This window comes from Sciurus vulgaris (assembly GCF_902686455.1).
Source record: "Sciurus vulgaris genome assembly, chromosome: 7".
In the NCBI taxonomy this organism is placed as follows: Eukaryota; Metazoa; Chordata; class Mammalia; order Rodentia; family Sciuridae; genus Sciurus; species Sciurus vulgaris.
In genome coordinates this window covers 91,544,495-91,567,690 of record NC_136467.1, presented here as the reverse complement: position 1 = coordinate 91,567,690, position 23,196 = coordinate 91,544,495, and the positions used below count along the sequence as shown (strand labels likewise).

The 23,196-nt window shown below is 33.2% G+C and overlaps 1 protein-coding gene across 9 annotated transcripts in view; it reads left to right on the top strand.

Moving 5' to 3' along the window:
* The first annotated feature begins 1,777 nt into the window (after positions 1–1,777).
* FAM135A (family with sequence similarity 135 member A) overlaps positions 1,778–23,196 on the top strand; it is a 112,041-nt gene continuing 90,622 nt past the window's right edge. For all 9 annotated transcript variants that reach the window (XM_079146490.1, XM_079146491.1, XM_079146495.1 and 6 more), the window contains exons 1-3: positions 1,778–1,854; positions 7,967–8,056; positions 9,691–9,806. In XM_079146490.1, coding sequence (XP_079002616.1) covers positions 9,730–9,806 — 77 coding nt within the window. In that variant the 5' untranslated portion in view covers positions 1,778–1,854; positions 7,967–8,056; positions 9,691–9,729. The remainder of the gene's footprint in view (positions 1,855–7,966; positions 8,057–9,690; positions 9,807–23,196) is intronic.

The following is a 23,196-nucleotide window of genomic DNA, read 5'->3' as shown; positions in this document are numbered from 1 at the left end:
ATTTCCACTTGAAAAATCTGAGGCTTAGATTGTCTGAAGTAGAATCCAGGTATATCTGATATCAAACTTACAGGTAGACTTAAGAAAATATAGGAAAAATGTCAAGAAAACATTGTTTCTTAGAATATTTTTCATAAAGTGAATTATAATTCTTTTTATTCTGATTCTAAGCTTTGTTCTCTGTTGAGATAACCAGTAAAAGGAAATATTTTGAGCATTGCTGGAACGATCCTAGCAACAGAAGATAGCTTGTGGTTCTTTCTAAGTTTCTCTTTCTGTTCGAAATATCTTTTTTGATAATTTTGAGAGGTAGCTTTCATTAAGTGTCACATAATGAACAATAAAAGTTTTTCCCCTTTTTCTTTATTTCATTCTCATGTGATAAGTGAACCATGGAAATACTCTCGGAGTATTTCCGAGACTATGACTATGACTCCTTTTCAATTGTGTTTAAAAATTGTTTTTTGCTATAGGTTTTTTTATGGTATTGATACAGTTATCCAATATTGAGAATGCTTACTTCTCAATGTAGATGTCAGTTCTAAAATTAGTAACAATGTATTTGCCTTTCAGTAGACAGCTGTTTAAACAGAAATTTGAAAGAGGTTGGAAGAGACAATGCCTTTAAAACTGTAGTTTTGCATGTGTGACTATAGGGTGTGAGAAATTTGAGGATTTTATAATTTAGAAATAATGTTTATTACATGGCAAATTGAATATAGCTATTATACTTTTTTGTCGTTAATGTTGCATTCTGATTTCAGCTTTTCTTTTGATGGCCCCTTTTTTAATGGCTTGATGTTCATTATATCTACTTCCTAGAACGGTACAGGTATGAATTTTAGAATTTTGCAGGTACAAATATAGACTATTGCGTTTTTTGTCCTTTTTATTATTTTCTTACTGTGTGAGTTTGGATGAATTATGTAAACTTTATTCTCCTTGGTTTCCTCTCCTGTAACATGGAGTAATATTAGCTCTTTTAGATTTATAGGAGAATTAAATGAAATAACATAATTAAAGCTGTTGGTACCAGAGTTGATGGTTTAACAAGTTTTAAGTGCCTGTGTTTGGTTTTCATTTCATATTACTGTTTGGTGAATATTTGGTATCTCCAATAGAGAAACTTATAACTTTTTAAAATATAATTTGTCTATCAAGATGCTCTCACTATCTCTCCTTTGGAAGAGCTACCTTCTGCCCCTCTCCTCAGAATAGAATTTCATATTTTCTTTTTAAATATTTCTGTAATTCATACAACATAGCCTATGGCTTGTGAAATGAACTCTATCCGAAATTCATTTTGGTAAATAAGGAGCAGCAACAAGTTTCTAGAAAAGTGATTTTACTTTAATTACTGTCTCCTTCACTATAATGATTCTGATAAGCTTAACTTTGCTGTGGATCACTTTTTAAAGTGAAGAAAAGTGTGTTATACAGTCAATGATTGTGAAAAATTTAAAAGCCATCTGAGTGGGGTTGATCTTCAGAGTCAAGCAAATGACAGGTGGCATGACAATTTACAGCAGCATATAATCTAAAGACTGAGCATATTTAGCTCCTGCAAGAGAGAGTTTACACAAGGATGGGTAGGGTGTCATGCCTCGGCCAACCAAAAAAGGACCTAAATATAAATCGAGAGATATGACTGTAGCTCAGATATTACAACTGAACTAATCAATGCAGACTTAGCCAACTTAAGTAGCCAGAAATTACACCAAATAGTTGGATTAAGGATGCAAGACTAATTCACATATCACTGATTGATCAATTGCAGCTTATTGCTGAAGGATCCCACAGGATCAAGATTAACTCAAAAAGGTCAACATAGATTGGAGTTCTCCTGTGCCCTAAGTAAGTAGGACTTAGGAATGGTAGTAGCTGAGTATACCTTCCACCAAGAAACATATCTTTCTACTCTTCCTTGGCCTGCCACAGACATGATTGTTATAAAAATTAATTGCTTTTTTCATGGGAACAGTATTATGAAGACTTCTGGGGTTGTTCCTGTTTTAGACTTCCTGCTTATTTCTTTAGAGAAGACCCAAGAAAATCAATACAAAATTTAAACTTGGTGCTGTTAAATGCATTGAATTAATCTCTTTATAGATCTAGAAAACCTCTCTTCCAGAACTATCATATTTCTATTTAGCATACTTGAATTTAACTATACATGTTAACTGTTCTTCTCTTCATTGGTTCTGATCTCAAATGTCAGTCTCAGATCCCATTTATCTTTATAAGTGTGAGGGTTTCATCTAGTTGAATTGATTCTGCTGTTCCTTCATTTGGTATCAGTTCCCATTTGTCCATCATAATGTAAGCTTCTCACTATATTGAATATATTAAATGTGAACATTTAAAGGTAGATATGTGTGTGTGTGTGTGTGTGTGTGTGTATTTTTTTTTTTAAATTTTTTACAAAATTTCCCAACATTATCTAGTAGAAGAAGGACAAAAAGAACATTTTTCTTTGATTTCTTGTGAGAGGAACCAATCATCCCCTATGGTCTCCAGTCTGTCTTAAGGACCATTGAGCTGTTCCTCTTTGTTGTTGTTGTTATTGTTGTTCCTCTTATTTTTAGGTATTTCCATATCCTCTTTTATTCTGAGGCACTCAAGAATTCTGACTTGAGTTCAAGGTGGTGCAGGAATATCTCCCACATTTTTGCAGATATTCATGCCTTAGCTCCTCTTTGAGGTTAGTGGGTGTCTCTACTGATCTGGTGGGAGTGGGTATCCTTGTAGTCTTAGAAGCTATGCATGGTTTTATGTACTTAATTCCTGGGACAGTTGTTATACACACTAGCAGTTAAAGGAATACTCTGCTATTTCTAGGCTATGCTATCCAATAGAAATATCTGAGATGTTTAATTTAAAATTTTCTAGTCACCTCATCAAAAAATTAAACTTAACCTAATATATCCAAAATATTATTTCAAAATATGATCAGTATAAAAACATTGAGATATTTGCATTCATTTCTTTTGTACAGTCTTTAAAATCCATTGTGTAGTTTGTACTCACAGCATTTCAATTGGTACGCTGTTTTTTTAAGTACTTTACTTTTTTAATGATTAAAATTAATCCTGTAAAAACAATGTTTTATTTAATAGGAAAATATTTCACATTGCTTCAGTGTTAGATTTAAATTTAAAATTCAGTCCTTCAACACATTTTAATTGTTCAGTAACCACATGTTGCTGGTGGCCTCCTTGTTGGAGTGAGCAGCTCTAAAGGACCAAGAATGATCTTCAGATTAATTGATTTTTTTTTTCTTTGAGAAAAAGCTAAATTTTCCTGAGGTATTACATGGTAATTGTCAGTTCTTTTACCCTTCCTGGTAAAGAAATCATTTTTGTCTCTTCAGCATAAGTTTCTCATTTAGTATAAGAGCCATTTTCTGTTTGTGGTTCCCACTGGGTTCTTTGGATTGAGGTTTTTAGTTTGATTGAGTGAATTATCTGTAGTGACCTAGGAATGAATGCCCAGGAAGGATCCTATTTGAATGACCTCCAGATTGTTCAATTTTAGACTGCTTTGCTAGGACCAGTAGAATGGATGATTCGGTCTGGTATATATTGACTGACTCCATTAGTTTCAGAGGCTCAGATTAAAGTGATGGAGTCTGAGTCAGTCAGTGAACTATGTAGGAGGGCCATGAAATTCATAGCTTTTGTTGATTGTAGGAAGATCTCTGCAATGGAGAGTCTCCCATGCATCATCTGAATGAAAGAAGTCCTTTCTACATTTTCTTTAGTTTTTTTTTTTTTGCGGTGCTAGGGATTGAACCCAGGGCCTTGTGCTTACAAGGCAAGCACTCTATCAACTGAGCTATCTCCCCAGCCCTCTTTAGTTCTTGATAAAGGACAGACCAGGGTTTTTGTGGTTCATGAGTAGCATAAGAATCTGTATAAGTCAGAGATTTCCAACTGTTAAATCATAGAAAGAATTGGTTTGGGGCTGGGGAGATAGCTCAGCTGGTAGAGTGCTTGCCGCAAGCACAAGGCCCTGAGTTCGATCCCCAGTACCGGAAAAAAAAAAAAGAATTGGTTTGGTGGTTGAATTTGGTTTGAAGTATACATGTTTTTTTGTTTTGCTTTTGTTTTTAGGTAGTTGGAAGCATCTAAAATTGAGAAAATTTCACCATTGGGGGAAAAAATTGACTTCCAATTTGCCTTTGAAATTTTATAAGAACCTGATAGCATTGGATAGTAAGGATTGGTGGGGTCAAATTGCAATTACTTTGATTTCTATAGATGGGAAAAGAGTAGTTTATGACAAGAAGATCAGAAAGATCCTCCTTGACTCTGAAAATCCTCTGAATTTTTCTTTTCTTTCTGCTTTTGCTTTTTCTCCTTTTCCTTTACTCCCTTTAAAATTTTTCTTCTACTAATTTAAAAATATAAACATCTCTGTTTCTTTTTTGTTGGGAGATGAGAGTCACAATGATTTTATCAGTATCACTCTATCTATACATGTTTCTATTTAGGAATATTCAGAACAAGGGAAGAATTTAAGGAAAATGAATCATCAACAATAGAACAAAAAGCATAGTAGGATTCAAGAGTAAGAGTGGAGGAAACTGCTAGCAGTGCTTGAACTTCTACTAATAAAGGAATTTTAATATGAAAATTTATTTATGCATGTCTGTTTTCAATATAGTATTATAATAATTCTCCAAATTAGTTCAGCTTAAAGAGGAGAAAAATAGTAATAGTTAATATTTATGGAACCTTTAATGTTAATGTGCTAAATGTTCCTTAAACATTAAATTGAGCACCTGTTGTGTGTCTGGCAGTGGAAATTCAGTAGTGAACAGAGTAATCAGAATTTCCTGCCTTCATGGAGGTTACATTTTAGCAAAGGGGAGACATAGTAAAGACTAAAAAGTAAAATTCTTCAGTGTGTTAGATGGAGAAAAATAAAGGATGAGATAGGTTATGCCAGGAGAAGAGTTACTATTTTAGATAGTGTGACCAAGGAAGCCTAATTGAGAAGTTGGTATTTGAGCCAAGACCAAAAGGAGGTAAAGGAATAAGTCATGTGAATATTTGGAATGAATGATACTCCAGGGAACAATGAGTGGAAAGGTGCTGAGGTGAGAATATATTTGGTGTGCCTAAGAATAAAAAGGAAATTAGTGTGATTGCAGCAGACAGAGTGGTAGGAGATGAGGTCAAAGAAATTATGGAAGATCCTGATAATAGGTCTAGATTAGGTATTCACAGTATCAAAATTTCAAAATATGAGAGATGTAGGCAGCTAAGACATTCAGGAATCCATAATCTCATCATCATTTTGCTTTTCCATGAATTCTTCAGGGCTTTGTCCTAATATGTGTGATCAAAACTAGGTCACTATCAAGAAGGTATTCTAGCCTGTTAAGAAAACAAAGGTAGATGAGGTTTGGGGCAGAGAAATTCCTTTTTAAAAAGGGAGGCAGATAATGCATGTTTCACTTTGGTTTATATTCTATGATTTGGATCATTTAGCCACCTTCCATGGGTAGAATCACTTGGTATTAAAAGAATTTAGGAAATGTAGTCTTAGGCTGAGTGACCATTGGGCTAGGAAGAAGGGGAAAATGGAAATGACAAGCAGTCATCCTTAATCTGCCACTCCAGTCATCCAATATCCATATGTATTATTCATTCTACCTGTTGAAAACACTCCTTTCTTGTTCGAAGGAAAACACCCAACATGCCATCCTTTAGTTGCATTAAACCATGCTTACTGAGAGATACAATACTTCCAGTCCAGTGACCTGTAAACAAAACAGTCATTTGTTCCACCTTCATCCCTCACACATACTCAACATTTTGTGGTGAATTAGAAACAGGAAAATACTAATCAAGTCTCCCATTTGGGAAAACAAACAAATATTTTCTGGTTGAGAGGAATGTTGGGCAGGAATAATGAAGATTCTAGGCCCTGGCAGTAGAATAACATCTTTAGTCCTGCTTCCTGTGTTCATTGCATTCTGATCTCTGTCTTTGCTGTTGGAAATTTAACCTCCATGACCACATTTGCAATTAGGGTTGCAAGTTTGTTCACTTAGGGTACAGTTTTCATAATCTACTTCCTCCTACAAGTCACACAGTTTTAGGCTTTTCAGGTTAGCTTGTAATTTGACAAATATAATTCTGTCAAAAACATAACAGGATTTTTGTTTGTCTCCATTCAGTTCTGTGACAGTAACTAGACATGTTTCACATGAATGCCTTTTTTCTTTATTTTTTTTTTGTGCATACAACATATTTTAATGAGGCACATCCTCATCCTCATCCCTCATCCCTCATACCACTATCATGAAACTATCTGAAACAATGGGCATTAGTGAGATGGCAGCATCCTTAATCTAATCTTAATTACAGCACTGGATACCTTTATTTTGTCCAGAAATCTTGGAAGAATTCCTTTGGGAAGAATGGTAATTGGGTGTGTGGGTATTGAAGCAGTTGACTACAAGGCCCCACATTTCTCCTGTCTTATTTCTTTCCACCTTTGCCTATCTACTAGTCAGTTCTTGCCTAAGTAAACACAACAAAGAACCACCAACACATCCAATGTTGTGACACTTTTCATGTATTTTTCTGGTGGGGATGAGCATTTTGTGGACACCTATTTCTGTAAGTTATTGTAGACAAAAGTTTTACCAATTGTTTTGCTTCCACACAGGTAGGTCACTAGTGTGAAATTACTACACTGCTGCCACTATGTAAGGATTTTGTTACAGCATTACTCCAGTTTAAGGGAAAGGCCAAGTTATAGTAATTGGGATCCCAAAAGGAAAATAGCTAAAATTAGAAAGCTTAAATAGTTAAATGAGAAAAGTTTATTAATCTTCCAAACTGTATATGATTTAGGTGATAGGGGTGGTAGGGTATGAGGGCAACTACCAAAATATTGGCTCTGGGACTCAAATTCAAAGCCCATATTTTAACCATTATCCTATACTTAAGTTATTGCTTCCTAATGGATAGGTAACTTTTTGAGACCAGGAACTGAGCTATACCTTGTATCTGTTGCAATTCCTACCCTGTAGTTGGTGTTCTGTAAGTGTTTGATTTGATATCTTTTTATATCTGAGAAGCTAAGGCCTGGAGACTTGGCCAAACTTGAATCAGAATCAGAACCAGAGCATGATCTAAACCCTGCCCACATGAAAATGTGTGTGTGTGTGTGTGTGTGTGTGTGTGTGTGTGTGTGTGTATGAAATGCTCTTCAGAACCAGAGCCTGATCTAAACCCTGCCCACATGAAAATGTGTGTGTGTGTGTGTGTGTGTGTGTGTGTGAAATGCTCTTAGATGTTTCTCCATGAAATAGGGAATGCCTTTTATAAAGATAGTCTTGTTTTAATCTACAATGATTACTATTAATTATTAGTGATGCAATTATTGAAGTTGAAAATAACCAGTTTGGAAGTTGACAAAGTCTATGCCTTTATGAGAGAAAAGGTTCTGTGTTGAAAAATGAATGTAGTCTTTATTTTAATGTTTTTGTATTACAATAATTATACCAAGAGCAAAAAAAAATTTTTTAATTAAGTATTGTTTGAAATGTGAAAAAGTATAGCATAATGAGGCAACTTTTCTGTCAATATTTTAAATAACTCATTTTATGCATACACATATACATAAAATCACAGACTATATATGAAATTTTACAAATCACTCAGTTATTTAAAAAATGATGAGTTCTATATATTAAGAATTAATAAGTTTATAATGTTTTGGTATTAATGAGAATTGTTTCTGAACCACTGAACTAAGAAAAAAAGTACTTTATTCTTGTACCTGTATTATGTATAAGTGAATCCTTTTATAGAATTGATGTTGATATTAGTAAAATTGTAATTTGTTCCTAAGCCTTATCAAGGTATAGATATTTTATGTAAATTGAGAATATTAATAATTGAAGCATTAACTTTTTTATGTGTGCTATTTTCTTTGTCTCTCATAGGGGGAACAATATATTTGTAACAAGAATCAGTAACTGTACGTACAAGATTGGTTTTTTAATAATGTTAAAATGAAGTTTTGATCAGCAGAGGTAAGGATATGACATTTCTTTTGCACTTAGTTCCTGATAGATTTGAATGTTTGCTAAATTTTAAGGAAGAACTGTTTGAAGAATTGTGAAGGATCTGAGATTTTACCCCACTTGTAAGCTAGCAAGGTAGCCTACCATGGTGCTATGGATTTTAGCAGAAGACATGAGATTCATGGATCAAAGACAAAGATGGTTTATACTTAAAGCAGTAGCTTGTATACCAGGTGACACCTGTAGGTTTTTTCATAGGAGAAGAACCCTGAGCTAAGAGAACCTAATCTTTTATAATGGATAACAAATTCATCTAGCTTTTGCCTTGGAGGAAGACTTTAGTTTTATTACACAGGATATTAGACATATCTTTCCTTTGTTTTAGTATAAGACACTGTGTCTGAATTTTAAGACCATATACAAAGAACTATATAAACTATATAAAAAATAGTCTGGAACAAAGGTTGTCAGTGTCTCTACAAGTAAGACATGCAGAAATACAAAAATTTATACAGAATTGTCTACCAACTACTCTTAATTTGCTGTTAAATATGTCTGTTGAAGAGAGTGATTGCTAGTTTTTTTTTTTTTCCTGAAATAGTGAAAAGATTGAACTGAAGTACCCAACAATGGGTGATTGTCTAAACTATAACATGTTCACAGTTATAATAATTATAATTAAAAATAGTATTGTACAACTACATTTATTGACTTAACATGTCCATCAGAAAATTAAGTGAGATAGATTATAAAGTGTACATGTGGTTTGATCCCATTTCTATAAATATTGTTCTAATTGTACTAATGTGCACACATTAGACTGTACACCAACCATATATAGATATATATATATATATATTAATGAATGGAATTGTTTTGGTCCTGTTTTCTTGTTCGTTGGATTTTTTTTTAACCTTCTTTGAATACTTTAACCTGTCATAATGAAGGAAAAAATTTTTTCTTTAATTTAAAAGTGTCACTGAAGAACTCTTTAACAGAGAAAAGACTTTCATGGATTATTATGTGTAAAGTAGAATACAGAATAATAATTAGGTGTCTTAAATTTTTTTTAAATTGTCTTATGAGATAAAATAAAAAATTTATTCTAGTAACATTGTATTTGTTCTCTCATAAATGTCACTAAGGCAAACATCTTAGAAAAACATTTTAAGAGGACAAATCTTAAAATATAGAAAGTAGTGCTATTTGATAAGTATAGATTTGTGGTGATCTTTATTTGGGTTAGACTCAGTTAGGCATACTGAACTCGTTTGCTTCCATTTTTTCTTTTTTTTTTTTTTTTTTTTTTTTTTCGGTACTGGGGATTGTACCCAGGGGCACTTAACCACTGGACCACATTTTGACCCTTTTTTATTTTTATTTTTAATTTTCAGACAGGGTCTCAATAAGTTGCTTAGGGCCTCACTAAGTTGCTGAGGCTGACTTTGAACTTGGGATCCTCCTGCCTCAGACTCTCAAGTCATTGATATTATAGGTGTGAGCTAACACACCTGGCAGTTTACTTCATTTTAAATTTCTGCTTATGTATCATATTCTGAAATATGTTTAAATTATTGCATTTTTTTATAAATTGGATTTTTTTTGTACTTCTCATGATTTTTTCTCCCCTTTTTAAAATGAAGGTGCTGTTTCCAGATTTATCTTCTGGGAATAAACTAAAAATGACTGAAGTTCAAGCAATGGTAGAATTTTCTGTAGAGCTAAATAAGTTCTACAATGTGGATTTATTCCAGAGAGGGTATGTATTTTAATGTTAATATTATATATTTTGCATTAGATAAGATATACAGCTTTAAGATAAATTTAATTGCATATTTTTGTTCCAGTATATAAAAGGAAAACAATAAGTTACATTCAAGTAATTATTGTCTGAAAAAGTGCATTTGTTAAATAGATATTTGGACATTATTCACATGGATTTAGTGATGATGTTGAATATATTCATGTCTTTATGAATTTGTACTGAGCATTAAGAGGACTTTAATGAAAACATGTGAGACACCATTTTTGCTCTTCAAAAGCTAAGTATAATGGGGAAAATAAGTTATACACACAAAACAGCTAAGTAAAAAAACAAAGCATACATGACAAAGCTTCAGTAAGTATACAGAGGAAGTGCGTTAGATATTGGAGCCAAAGGACATCTTTCTGGGTTAGCCTGTTAGAAAACTCATTATGGAGAGAGGATCAAAGTGTGGATAAGACTTGGACAGGCAAAGGATGAAGTGGTATCCTTTTAGTGGGAGAGAACAGTATGAATCAAAATAATGGAACCAAGTCTTGAAATTAGGAATGAACATGTTATTTTTAAATATGTTTAGGAAATTATATATTTTCTAGGAGAATTACAGAAGAAAGGGAAAGTTTTGTTTGTGAAGGTCTTATAATAGTCTGAAGAGTTGATACTATGGATTTAGGTAATCATCAGTAGTAAGAATAAAATTATCACTTATTACAACATTTACATGGTGAATATTGTAATAGATTAATGGTCATAGAAGAAATAGAAGCATAGGGAATAGTTCTGAGGCATTTGTAATAACTCCAGATATAAATCTAAAGGTCTGTACCGGGAGTGGGTAGTGGTAGGGTAAGAGGTTTTTTGGGTTTTTTTTGTTTTTTTTTTTGGGGGGGGGGTGTTGGGGGAGTTGGCTTTGCCATGTTATTGAAAAAGTAAAAACAGCTGTGCTATGCTCTGCTCCGTGTAGTCTCATTTTTCAGTGGGCTAACCTGGGGTTGTTCTCATGGCCAAGGTGGGAATTCAGGAAAGGAAGCAGAAGATGCAAGGCCGTTTGGCACAATCATTTCTGCAGTAGTCTTTTAGCCAAGTAAGTGACAAGGGCTGGCCAGCAGTTCAGGCTGGTGACTTTGTGTGGCTGGGTGCATTGGTGCATGTCTGTAATTGCAGCTACTTGGGAGGCTGAGGCAGGAGGATTACAAGTTCAAGACCAGCCTCAGCAACTTAGCAAGACCCTGTCTCAAAATAAAAATTCAAAAGGGCTCTGGGTATAGTTGAGTGGTAAAGCACCCCTGAGTTTACTTCCCAGTACTGGAGAAAAATAAAAAGCCTTTGTGGACTTTCTATGCACCCAATATGGTGTACTCCATGCTTTAAAAATATCCATACCCAAAATTGTTTTTGAGACTTTCTTGGTCTCTAGATACAACTTTTACTACTTGGGGATCAGAATTCTGTAGGCTCGTGCCCATAAAAATCTTAAAAAACCATTTTCTCAAACTAAGATCCTGCCTTAATTCTCTTACTGATCTTAAGAGAGAAACCTACAGCTATATCCTTGAGGTGATCTTTGTCTATGGGTTTCATCTTGTTTTGAAAGTCTTATGGGAGGATGAAAACAAAAGCAGTTTTATTTTCCAACTAGCAAATCCCAGTCCCTCTGTATTCTCTCTATTCTCTGCTTGTAAAATGACTAGTTCGTTCTTTTGCTCATTTCTTTCTTGAACCTTTCCTGAACCTTATGCTTAACTAGGAGCTATTAGTTGGCATTTTCAGCTTTCTGCCTGGAAATTAGTTTTCTCGGGTCCAAAAGTTTCTTAAGTACATTGTCTAACTTCTTTGTAAACATATTTCACAGCTGCATAACATGGATTGCCACATTTCTAGTTTCCTAGAATTTCCTCATATTTTTCCATCTTCTGTAACTGAAATGTTAGTTTGGCCCCAAAGTCAGTGCCTCTTATTTTAAGTTTTTGCTATATAGCACACATCAATTATAGGTATCAATTTCTGTGTTTGTTATATATTGCCACAGTAATACAACTGGCTAACAGCTAACAACTAACAACAAACACAAAGCTTCAGTGGCATTACAACAGTAATGTTAATTTTTGTTCACAAGTCTGTGGATTAACTGAATAGTTCTGCTGATCTGAACTGGCATGACTAATCTTTGTTGGGTTCACTCATGAATCCACAGTCAGCTGGCAGGTTGGCTGGGCGCTAACTGATGCAGAATGGCCTTAGCTGGGCAAACTCAGCTCTGTTTTACGATCTCAATTCTGTAGCATGTTCTTATAAAGGAGGCAAGGGTCCAAAGACAAAGAAAGAAACTATGCAGAGACTTCTTAATACCTAGGTTATACTTAGGTTTGGAACCAGCACACTATTATAACTTTGCTACAATATATTGACTAAGATAAGTCATAAGTAAGGCCAGCTCAATTTTAAGAGGTGGAGAAAAACAGTCCTGTTCATTGAAAACGTGATTTCTAAAAGCCAATCCTTTTTTTAAAATGCAGTATTGGAATTAGGTCTAGGGACTAATTTAGCTGGAAAATAATTTATTTGAAAACCATTAACTGCTATTTAGAAAATACTTTTCATATGCACGTGGCTTCCTCTGACCTTTATATTATAAATTATAACAAAATATTATAAAATTATAATCATTCAGGTTAGACTACAAAATATTATGAAACTTAAATTATGCCTATAACTATTACTTAATACAAAAAAATTGCTCTTTCCAAGTAAAACCATAATATTCTTGTGTTTAAAAAGTGTTTATTTGTATGTAAAACCACCTTGCTTAATAAAATCATGTTAATGTTTATCTCATAATTTTTGACACCGTTATAATATATAATATAATAAATGAGTTCCAAGAAAAAATGATAGAAATGGAATAACTTAATATTCACTAGCATCTATTAGCCTTTAGCTTCAATTTTCTTACTCTTCCCTTCTCCCCAAATGCACAAAATACGTTCAGATTTTCCAACAACAGAAAAGCTAGGTATACATTTATTTTTTTCCATTCCTCTGCTGGTTGCATCTCTGTATACATACTAAAAATTATTTCTTATTTTATCACTCCTACAAAATTTGGCAATGTCGTTATTCATTTTAGTTTATCTTTTATGTGAAAGACTAGTCTAAACAGAATAACCTGTGTTACTGCCCTGAAAAAAATAACTCGTAGAAGAGCAAAATATGTTTTTGTGGACTTTTGCAGCTTTTTTTCTTTCTTTCATACCAGTTTTTATAATGGAATTTAACAAAATATTGTTTATAAATAACTGCTCTTAATTCCTCATATTCCATTCCTCAAGATGATCCTTGAATTGAAGAGACTTTAGAACACTTGCTGCTGCTGTTTCATGAAAGGAGATATTAAACATTTGTTTAATTTTTAGTTGTGTTATACAATTTCAGCAAATAAAATATTTCAGTGCTTAAAAAAATAGATGATCCTGGAAAATAGTGTTTTATTTATCAGGTATGAGAAACAAACAAGATATGAACTAATAGAAATAAAAAAGATGGCTTTACTTTAGTCATTTCATTATGATGAGTTTCTTTTGTATTTTTTTTACACTTTCTTACTTGTGCTTTATAGTTGTACATAATATGTTGGATCCTTGTAGATAAATTGGCTCTATCCATTTTTTCTATTTCAAATGTTTTCCTCCATTATATTTTCTATTTGATTACTTTTTAGTGTAAAGGAATACATTGACTTTTTTTCTGCATTCATTTATGCCTGACTTCTTCAACTATCTTATTAATTATTGTAGTTTATTTCCTCCCTTTATCCTCTTTAAGATCCTAAAATTAGGAAATACTTACACTGCTACATTTAAGATTCTTAGTTAACCTAATAATCTTTTTAATTTGTCTAAATTGTAGAAACTGGTGGTAGAGACAAAGGTACATTACAAAGCATCTAGTTTAAAAACTTACACAACTTGTAAACAATATAAGTAATTCAAGTTGCAAAAAGAAAGTTAAACACAACTTTTATATTATTTATGTTAGGAGGACCATATAATTTATTGAACAAATCAGTACACTTTTTATAGTGAAAGGAGGTACTATTTATAATAATACGTCCATACAGCAGGTGAAAACCAGAATTGCTACAGGTAAACCAGGATATATGGGTGTCCTTGTAGTAATCAAAGATTTCTTAAACAGATCTTAACTTTTTAAATAAAGCAACACCCATTCATTTATTTTCCATTAGTATGCAGGTTGGTTAGAGCTGGCTGGACTGATGTCAGTAAGTTTGCTCAAGCCTCTGTTCAGCTGGTCGGTAGCTATGGACTAATTGGTATAAAGTGAGCTACAAAGACTCCTCAGACCTGTTATCTTCCAGCAGGCTGATCTGGGTTTAACAATTCTTATCTTTGGATTGCAAACTAATATATTTGCATACACTTGTTAGGTACAATAGATTAGTCAATGTTTTAAAAAAATATTTAAAATATCTATGTCTTCAGAAAAGAATGAACAGATTTCTAATTTTCATAGTAATTAATTTTACTATAATTACATTGTTTTTCCTTAATGATAAACTGATAGTTCAGGTATTAACAATCTAAAGAAAAATTATTTTATTGTAATGTTTTCCTGTCATTTTTATTAAATGTAGTACATGCATAAACTCTGAAAATTGAAATTCTAATGCATTGATCATAACTATGTTATTAAATAGAATGTAAATATATGCCTTATAAATAAGTAATATAAATTGATTTTTATTATATTAGAAGTATATGATTACAGATGGCAAACTTCCTAAGTGACTATTCAAGATGTATTTGTTAAGAGGACTCCAAAGTGGGAGGAAGTATTACCTTTTATTTTATTTATTTATTTTGATACTGGGGCTTGAACTCAGAGGCACTTTACCACTGTGCCACATCCCCAGTCCTTTTTTTTTTTTTTTCCTAATCTTTATTTATTTTTATGTGGTGCTAAGAATCGAACCCAGTGACTTGCATATTGAGGGTTGGAGGCAAGCGCCCTACCACTGAACCACAGCCCCAGGAGCCCCACCCACCCACATCCCGCATCCCTTTTTATTTTTTATTTTGAGGCAGGTTTCACTAAGTTGCTGAGGCTGGCCTCGACCTAGGGATCTTCCTGCCTCAGACTCCTGAGCCACACCAGCTTGCCTTTTAAATATTAGGAGAAAAAATTGCTGTGTGAACATTTTTTTTCCATTGGCATGAAAGATAAGATAATGGGATTAAATTGAAGCACAGCAATTTCAGTTACTTGGTAAACTGAGGGAAATTCTTCCTGTTTGGATGCCATTACAAAATTAATAGAACATCCTTTTTCTGGAATTCTTCAGGTCAGTGCTATTCAGAGTAGCTCATCTGCAAATAGTTTCTTACTGGTTCAAAGAAGAAATAAGGCACTTTTTACCAGAATGTAAATTAATGCATTGCTGTCTTCATTTAAAAAGTCTATGTTAAAAAAAAAGTCAGCTGAAATAGTCAGCTTTGTAATAACAATTGATTTACTTTATTTCACCACATATTGGTGTAACAAACATGTCCAGAGATGTAACAGTCTCTATATCCTGTTTTAAATAGTACAGCTTTACATTGTAAACAGCTTCTTGGCTAGAAATGAGTTAAATCCTTTTTGGCAGAAAGCAAATGGACTGGGTCAGGTATTTAGAGTTATGGGAACTGTAACAAAATGTTGTTTTAATAATTGTTTTTACTGACATAATATTCATATGTCTTTATGGGTTATATTATGAAAATTCAACACATGTATATGGTGTGGAATAATCAACAGGGTAATAAGCATTTCCATCTCTTCAACCATTAATCATTTTTTGTGCATTGAGAATTTAGTACTCTTCTAGTCATTTTGAAAAATATCACAAATTTTTTTAAAATATATATATTTTTAGACATTGATAGGACTTTGTTTTATTCATTTATTTATATGTGCTGCTGAGAGTCAAACCCAGTGCCTCACACATGGTAGGCAAGCAATCTACCACTGAGCCACAACCTTAGCCCTCACAAATTATTTTAACCAATTAATTACTGTGCTAAATAGGAATCAGAAGTGATTCCTCCACTGTGGCTCTTTTTGGTGCCCCTTATTAAACTTTTTCTGTACCATCCTCTCCCCTGTCCTTCCCAGTCTCTGGTGACCACAGTTCATTCTTTTGTTCTACATCGTTAACTTAAGGATTTCCAGAAATGAGTGAGAACATGTGTTTTTGGTCTTTCTGTGTATGACTTGTTTCACTTAACATAGTGATCTCCACTTCCATCCATGTTGCTGCAAATGACAGAATCTTATTGTTTTCCTGACTAAATAATAATTCCATTGCTTTTATAAATATGTTACTCTTTTTTTATCCATTTATCCCCTGCAGGATGTCTGGATTCATTCCAAATTTTCACTATTGTGAAGTGTTACAATAAACATGGGAATGCAAGTATCTTTTTGGTTAATAATATTATCTCTTTGTGGTATATCCCAAGTAGTAAGATAGATCATATAGTCTATTTTTGGTCTGTGGATCATATAGTCTATTTTGCATCTTTTGAGAAATTTCCATACTGTTTTCCATATTGACTGTACTCATTTATACTGCGTAAAAGTTACTTTTCTCCATTCTAATTGGTGTGAAATAAGTCATTGTAGTTCTGATTTGCAGTTCACTGATGATTAGTGAAATTGATTAGTTCATATACTTGTTAACCACCATTTATCAGTCATCTTTTGAGACATGTCTATTTAGTTCTTCGGCCATTTTTTAATTGGATTTTTGTTTGTTTGTTTTTGGTGTTCCGTTTTTTGAGTTCCTTATGCATTCTGGAAGTCAATTCCTTATAGGATGAAGTTTGCAAATATTTTCTCCCGATCTGTAAGTTCTCTTAATTCTGTTGATGATTTCTTTTGCTGGGCAGAAGTTTCTTTCTTTGATGTAATCCCTTTTGTCTATTTTTACCCTTTTTGCGTGTACCTTTGCAGTCTTATCTTTAAAAAAAATTACATACACCATTGTCCCAAAGTGCGTGCCCTGTTTTTTCTTGAAGTAATTCTGTAATGTCAGGTTTAACATTTAGGTCTTTGAACCATTTTGAGTTGAATTATTGTGTAGGTTGAGGAAGGGATCTAGTTTCATTCTTTTGCATATGCATATTCAGTTTTGCCAGCATCATGTATTGAAGAGTGACTTTTTTCCATTGTATGTTCTTGGCAGCTTTCTCAAAAATCTGTTGGGTGCATGAAAGTGGATTAATTTCTGGGTTCTCTATTCTGTTTCATTGCTTCATGTGTCTGTTTTAATGCTGGTACCATGCTCCTTGAGTTACTGTCGCTTTGGGTTATGTTTTGAAGTAGATATTGTGATGCCTCCAACTGTGTGTGCGTGTTTAATTGCTCAGGATCACTTTGGCTATTCTGGGTCTTTTGTGGTTCCATATAAATTGTAGAATTGTTTTTTCTATGTGAAAAAAGTCATTAGGGGTTGGTAATATGACTCAGTGGTAGAGTGCTTTTGTAGCATGCGCAAGGCCCAAGAAAAAAAAGGAAGGAGAGGGAAAGAAAGAGAATTGTTGGTGTGTATATATATATATATATATAATTTTTTTTAATTTTTGTAGCTGTAGATAGACAGCATGCCTTTATTTTATTTACTTAGTTTTTATGTGGTGCTAAAGATCGAACCCAGTGCCTCACATGTCTAGGCAAGCACTGTGCCCCTGAGCTACAGCCCCAACCCAAGTTGTTGGTATTTTTATGGGTATTTTTATGGGAATCTACATGTAATCTGTAGATTGTTTGGTACAACAATATTGATTCTTTCATTCAAAGAAGTATCTGCTCATTTTTCTTGTGACCTCTATAATTTTTTTCAACAATATTTTATAATTTTTTTGTAGAGATCTTTCATTTCCTTGGTTCAATTTGTTCCTAAATATTTTTTTTTCGTTTCTTTTCAACAAGTTCATTATTGCTATGTAAAAACGGTGCTTTTTTTTTTTTTTTTTCTGTGTTGATTTGTATCCTGCTACTGTACTGAATTTAAGTTCTAACAGTTTTCTGATGCAGTAGATTTAGGTTTTTCTATGTATAGAATCATGTCATTTGTAAATGTGGATAATTAACTTCCTTTCCAGTATGGATCCCCTTTCTTTCTTTCTCTTGCCTTATTGCTCTTGGTAGGCTTTAAATAAGTGTAATGAAAGTGGATATCCTTGTCTTGTGCTTAAGCTTAGAGGAAATGCTTTCAGTTGTTCCCCACTTGTATAGTTTATAGTATTTTGATGCATGTTCCTTCTTTACCTTATTTGTTGAGTTTTATCCTGAAGGGAAGTTGAATCTTGTATCCATCAAAGCAATCATGGTTTTTGTCCCTCATTCTCTAGGTGTTGTATCACATTTATTGAGGTGCATATGTTGAACGGTTCTTGTATTCAGGGATGAATTCTACTTGATCATAGTGTTTGATCTTTGTGCTTTTAAGAACTCGATTTGCTTGTATTTTATTGAGATTTTTTGCCTCTGCATGTATCAGGGATGTGCATTTGTAGTTTTCTTATTTTTGTTTTATCTTTTTCTGGTTTTGCTCAGGGTAATGCTGGTCTTTAAAAGAGTTTGGCAGACTTCTTTCCACTTCAGTTTTTTTGTAATAATAATTAGAAGAATTGTAATTATTGCTTTATTAGGATTTAATTAATTTTTTGTAGGATTTAACAATAAAGCCATCAGGTCCTGGACTTTTTTAGATGAGAGATTTTTAATTTGTGCTTCAATCTCATTACTCATTATTGATCTGTGTAGATTTTTTTTCTATTTCTTCTTCTTCTTTTTTTTTTTTGCAGTGCTGAGGATATAACCCAGGGCCTTGTGCTTGCAAGGCAAGCACTCTACCAACTGAGCTATATTCCCAGCCCTCTATTTCTTCTTGATTCAATTTAGCTAGATTCTGTGTGGTCAGGAGTTAATACATTTCTTTTGAATTTTCCAGTTTCTTATGATCTTTCATATTTCTGTGTATCATTTGTAATGTCTCCTTTTTTTTCTCTCTGATTTTATTTGAGTCTTCTTTCTTTTTTCTTGGTTAGTTCAGCTAAAGGTTTGTCAGTTTTGTTTTATCCTTTTATGAACAAATAAATTTGGCTACATAATAATTAAACAAACCCCTGAAAATACAGTTATATCATACTAAACAAAGCCACCAAAAACATACATTGGAGAAAAGATAGCCTCCCAACAAATGGTGCGGGGAAAACTGGAAATCCATATGTAGTAGAATGAAATTTAACCTCTCTCACTCTACACAAAACTCAAAGTGGATCAAAGACGTAGGTTTTAGATCAGAAATCCTATACCTGCTAGAAGAAAATGTAGGCCCAACACTTCAGTAGATCAACCCATGAACTGTCTTCCTTAACAAGACTCCCTAAAGCACAGGAAGTCAAATAAAAAATCAACAAATGGGGTATCATCAAACTAAAAAACTTCTTCACAGCAAAGGAAATAATCAAAACATAGAAACCCTGCAGAGGGAGAAAAACTTTGCCACATACACCTCAGACAGGGTGTTCATTTCCAGGATATACAAGGAACTCTAAAACTTCAACACCAAAAAAAAAAAAAAAAAACCCAAATAACCCAATCAATAAATGGGCAAAGGAACTGAACAAACACTTCTCAAAAGAAGAAATATGAATGGTCAATAAATGTATTTAAAAAGGTTCAACATTCCTAGCAATTTGAGAAGTGTAAATCAAAACTGTTCTGAGATTTCACCTCACTCCAGTCAGAATGGGCAGTTATCAAGAATGCAAGTAACAATAAATGTTGGCGAGGATGTGGGGAAAAGGGTACTCACATACATTGCTGGTGGAACTGCCATTTGGTGCAACCACTCTGGAAAGCAGTGTGGAGATTCCTCAAAAAACTAGGAATGGACCCACCACTTGACTACTTCTACGAAGGAGTTAAAATCAGCATATTACAGCCAAACTATGGAACCAACCCAGGTGCCCTTCAACAGATGAATAGATAAAGAAAATGTGGTATATATACACAATGGAGTATTACATAAAGAAGAATGACTTTGACATTTGGTGTTTTGAGTTTTCCTGCTTAAAGGCAGCCTTTAAGACTTTAAATCCAATATTTTTCTTTTTATAACATTTGTAGCCCATATTTCTTTTTTTTTTTATTTAAACAAATGGGATACATGTTTCTCTATTTGTATGTGGAGTCAAGGCATACCATTTGTGTAATCATAAATTTACATAGGGCAATGTTGTTTGATTCATTCTGTTATTTTTTCCCTTCCCCCCACTCCCACCCCTCTTTTCCCTCTATACAGTCCTTCCTTCCTCCATTCTTACCACCCTCCTTATCCCTAACCCTAAACCTAACCCTAACCCTAATGCTATCCCCTCCTAGCCCCCATTATATGTCTTCATCCGCTTATCAGTGAGATCATTCGTCCTTTAGTTTTTTGAGATTGGCTTATCTCACTTAGCATGATATTCTCCAATTTTATCCATTTGCCTGCAAATGCCATAATTTTATCATTCTTCATTGTAGCCCATATTTCAAGGACAGATACCTACAAATTTAAAATGCTTATTTAGAACTGAGCACATTGGCACATGTCTATAGTCCTTGCATCTCTGGAGGCTGAGGAAGGAGAATTGCAAGTTCGAGGCCAGTCTTGGCAATTTAGCAAGACCCTGTCTTCAAAATAAAAAGGACTCAGGATGTAACTATGGTAAAACACCCCTGGTTTTAATTCTCTGTACCAAAAAATATTTTTTTTTAAAGAAGGAAAATTCCATTATGAAAGTACCCTGTTTTATAGTCTAGTAATGCTCTCTGCCTTAATTCTTTTTTTTTATGTTATGACAACTTTTTTTTTGTTAATACTTATAGAATATACCTTTTCCCATTTTTTTCTTTTCAGGTTTTCCTTTTCCTCGTTTTTTTTCTGTTGTAAACAACAATAATGGGAGTTATCTTTTACATCTTCTAGAGCACTGTCTTTTAACTGGAGTGTTTAACCCATTTACATTTAGTGTAGTTATTGATATATATGTTATTTTATATTATTTTATATTTTGTACTTTGTCCTCCTTTTTATCTCCTACATCTTTTCTGTTCATGTTCTCATAGCTGCCAGTATTTTCAAGCTTATACTTCCTAGGGGATTTTGTTAGTTTCTGTCAGACCCTTAAATTGGCAACACCAATTTAAGGCACTTTTATTCCTTCTTGGGGGGTGCAGGTGGGTACCAGGTATTGAATTCAGGGGCACTTGATCCCTGAGCCACATCCCCAGCCCTATTTCGTATTTTATTTAGAGACAGGGTCTCACTGAGTTGCATAGTGCCTCGTTTTTGCTAAGGCTGGCTTTGAACTCACAGTACTCCTGTCTTAGCCCCTTGAGCCACTGGGATTACACTGTGCCTGTCATTAGTTTTTATTCTTTAATGGGAAGTTTCAGACACCCCCACTTATCTCCTAACCTCAGCAAAGTTTTTTTTTTTTTTTCCCCACTTATTAGTGCCCCTCAACTTGTATTCAATATATATCTCCAACAGATGGAATTTGGTTTTTATCCTATTAGCAAAGTCATTACTTTTATCTGAAGAAATTTTCAAAATAGTTCCTTGATAGGAAAAATCTAATTTGTGTTCACATTCCCTCAGTCATCTTATAAATGTGTTTGTAGATTTCACTAGTTTAAATTAATATCCACAAGAATGCATAGATTGCATTTTCCTATATATATTTTAAAACTTGATGATTGGTGGTTTAATCTAGAGTCTTAATTAAATCCCAGTAGAATTTTTGAGAAGAATTCTCAAATGATCTTGTGTACTTCCTATTTTATTACATCAGAGGACATATATTGTTTCAGATGTTATCAACCTGATGGACACATTATGAAGTTCCCTATCATTTAATGGATGCTATTCATTGAAAACCTTTGGTCAGAGTCATTTTATTAAGGGTTACAAATGGTGATGTTCTAATTTTGTGTTTCCTTTTGGCCTTATTACCTGGGATTCTCTGAACAATTTTGACTCATTAGCTATTTGATTACCCCGAAATGCAGTTTGTCCAGAAAGGACAAAATTTTTATTTTCAGATTTTTGCATTATGTTCTAACATCTTTCAAATATGGTTGGTTTATATTTAATGTCTTTATGAGCTTATGAATTTTTAACATTGTGATGATAATATTGCATCATTATTCTTTCTGATGCTTAAAGGGATCCCTTTTCAACTCGGTTCCTATGAACTTCACACTGAATAATCCAAGTAGTATTTGATAGCTTTCTTGCTTCTCTGACTATTCCAGACCCGGAATCAACCAAAGATTCCTGGTTCCTTTTACTGGGAAATAGTATGAAATCATATGTGCTTCAGGAACACATTTTTGTTGGATCATTAATTCTAGGCCTTTTCATAGGGCAGGTTTAGCTGATACATTTTTATGAGAAAATCTGTCATGTTTATATTGATATTCCAAATTCTAATTTAGTGTTACAAGATTTTCCTTTTATATTTCATATTTGTTTATTTTCACTTAATAGTGAAAATCTTGATTCCCAATAATACAGATTGTTAATTACTTGCCTTATTTATATATGTGTACAGATACATCTATGGAAGAATAGCAGCATTACTACCAAGACAGTAAATATTTGAAATTTCTTTATGGTTCTCTCTTATTACTGAAATATATCCCATAAGGAAAAAGCAGTCAAAATTTCATTTTAAAAATCTCTAGAAATAATTCTCTAAAATTGCAATCAAGTAGGTAACATTAAGTTAATTTGTTTTAGGGTTGCTTAGGGATTGCTGTTTTTTCTTTTTACTTAATTTTATTTTGTAATTTGTGTGAAAAATTTATATGGTTCCAAATCAAAACTTTTAAGTCCGGTATATTGAGATAGATCTTGTTTTCATCCCTGTCCTTTCTATTCCTCCTCATAGGTAACCATCTCATTTTTATTATTGTTTGATATAGCTTTCCATTTTTTTTTCTTTTGAAAATATAGGCAAGTAAATAGTCATGCCTTACAGCATAAATACATAGTATCTGTCCTTTCTGTACTTTACTTTTCTTGGTTAAAATTATCATAAAAGTCATTCCTTTGGATAAAATGATACTTTCAGTCCTTACTACAATTGCATGGTTGCATCAGTGTGGAGTTGTACTCTTGTTTATTCAAACATTCTTGTATTGATGAATGTTTTGCTTTTTTGTTTTGTTTTGTTTTGTTTTGTTTTTCATTTTGTTTTTGCAATTAATGCTATAATGACTAGTATTCTATGTACATCATACATATTTTTGCCAGGGTATTTTGGGG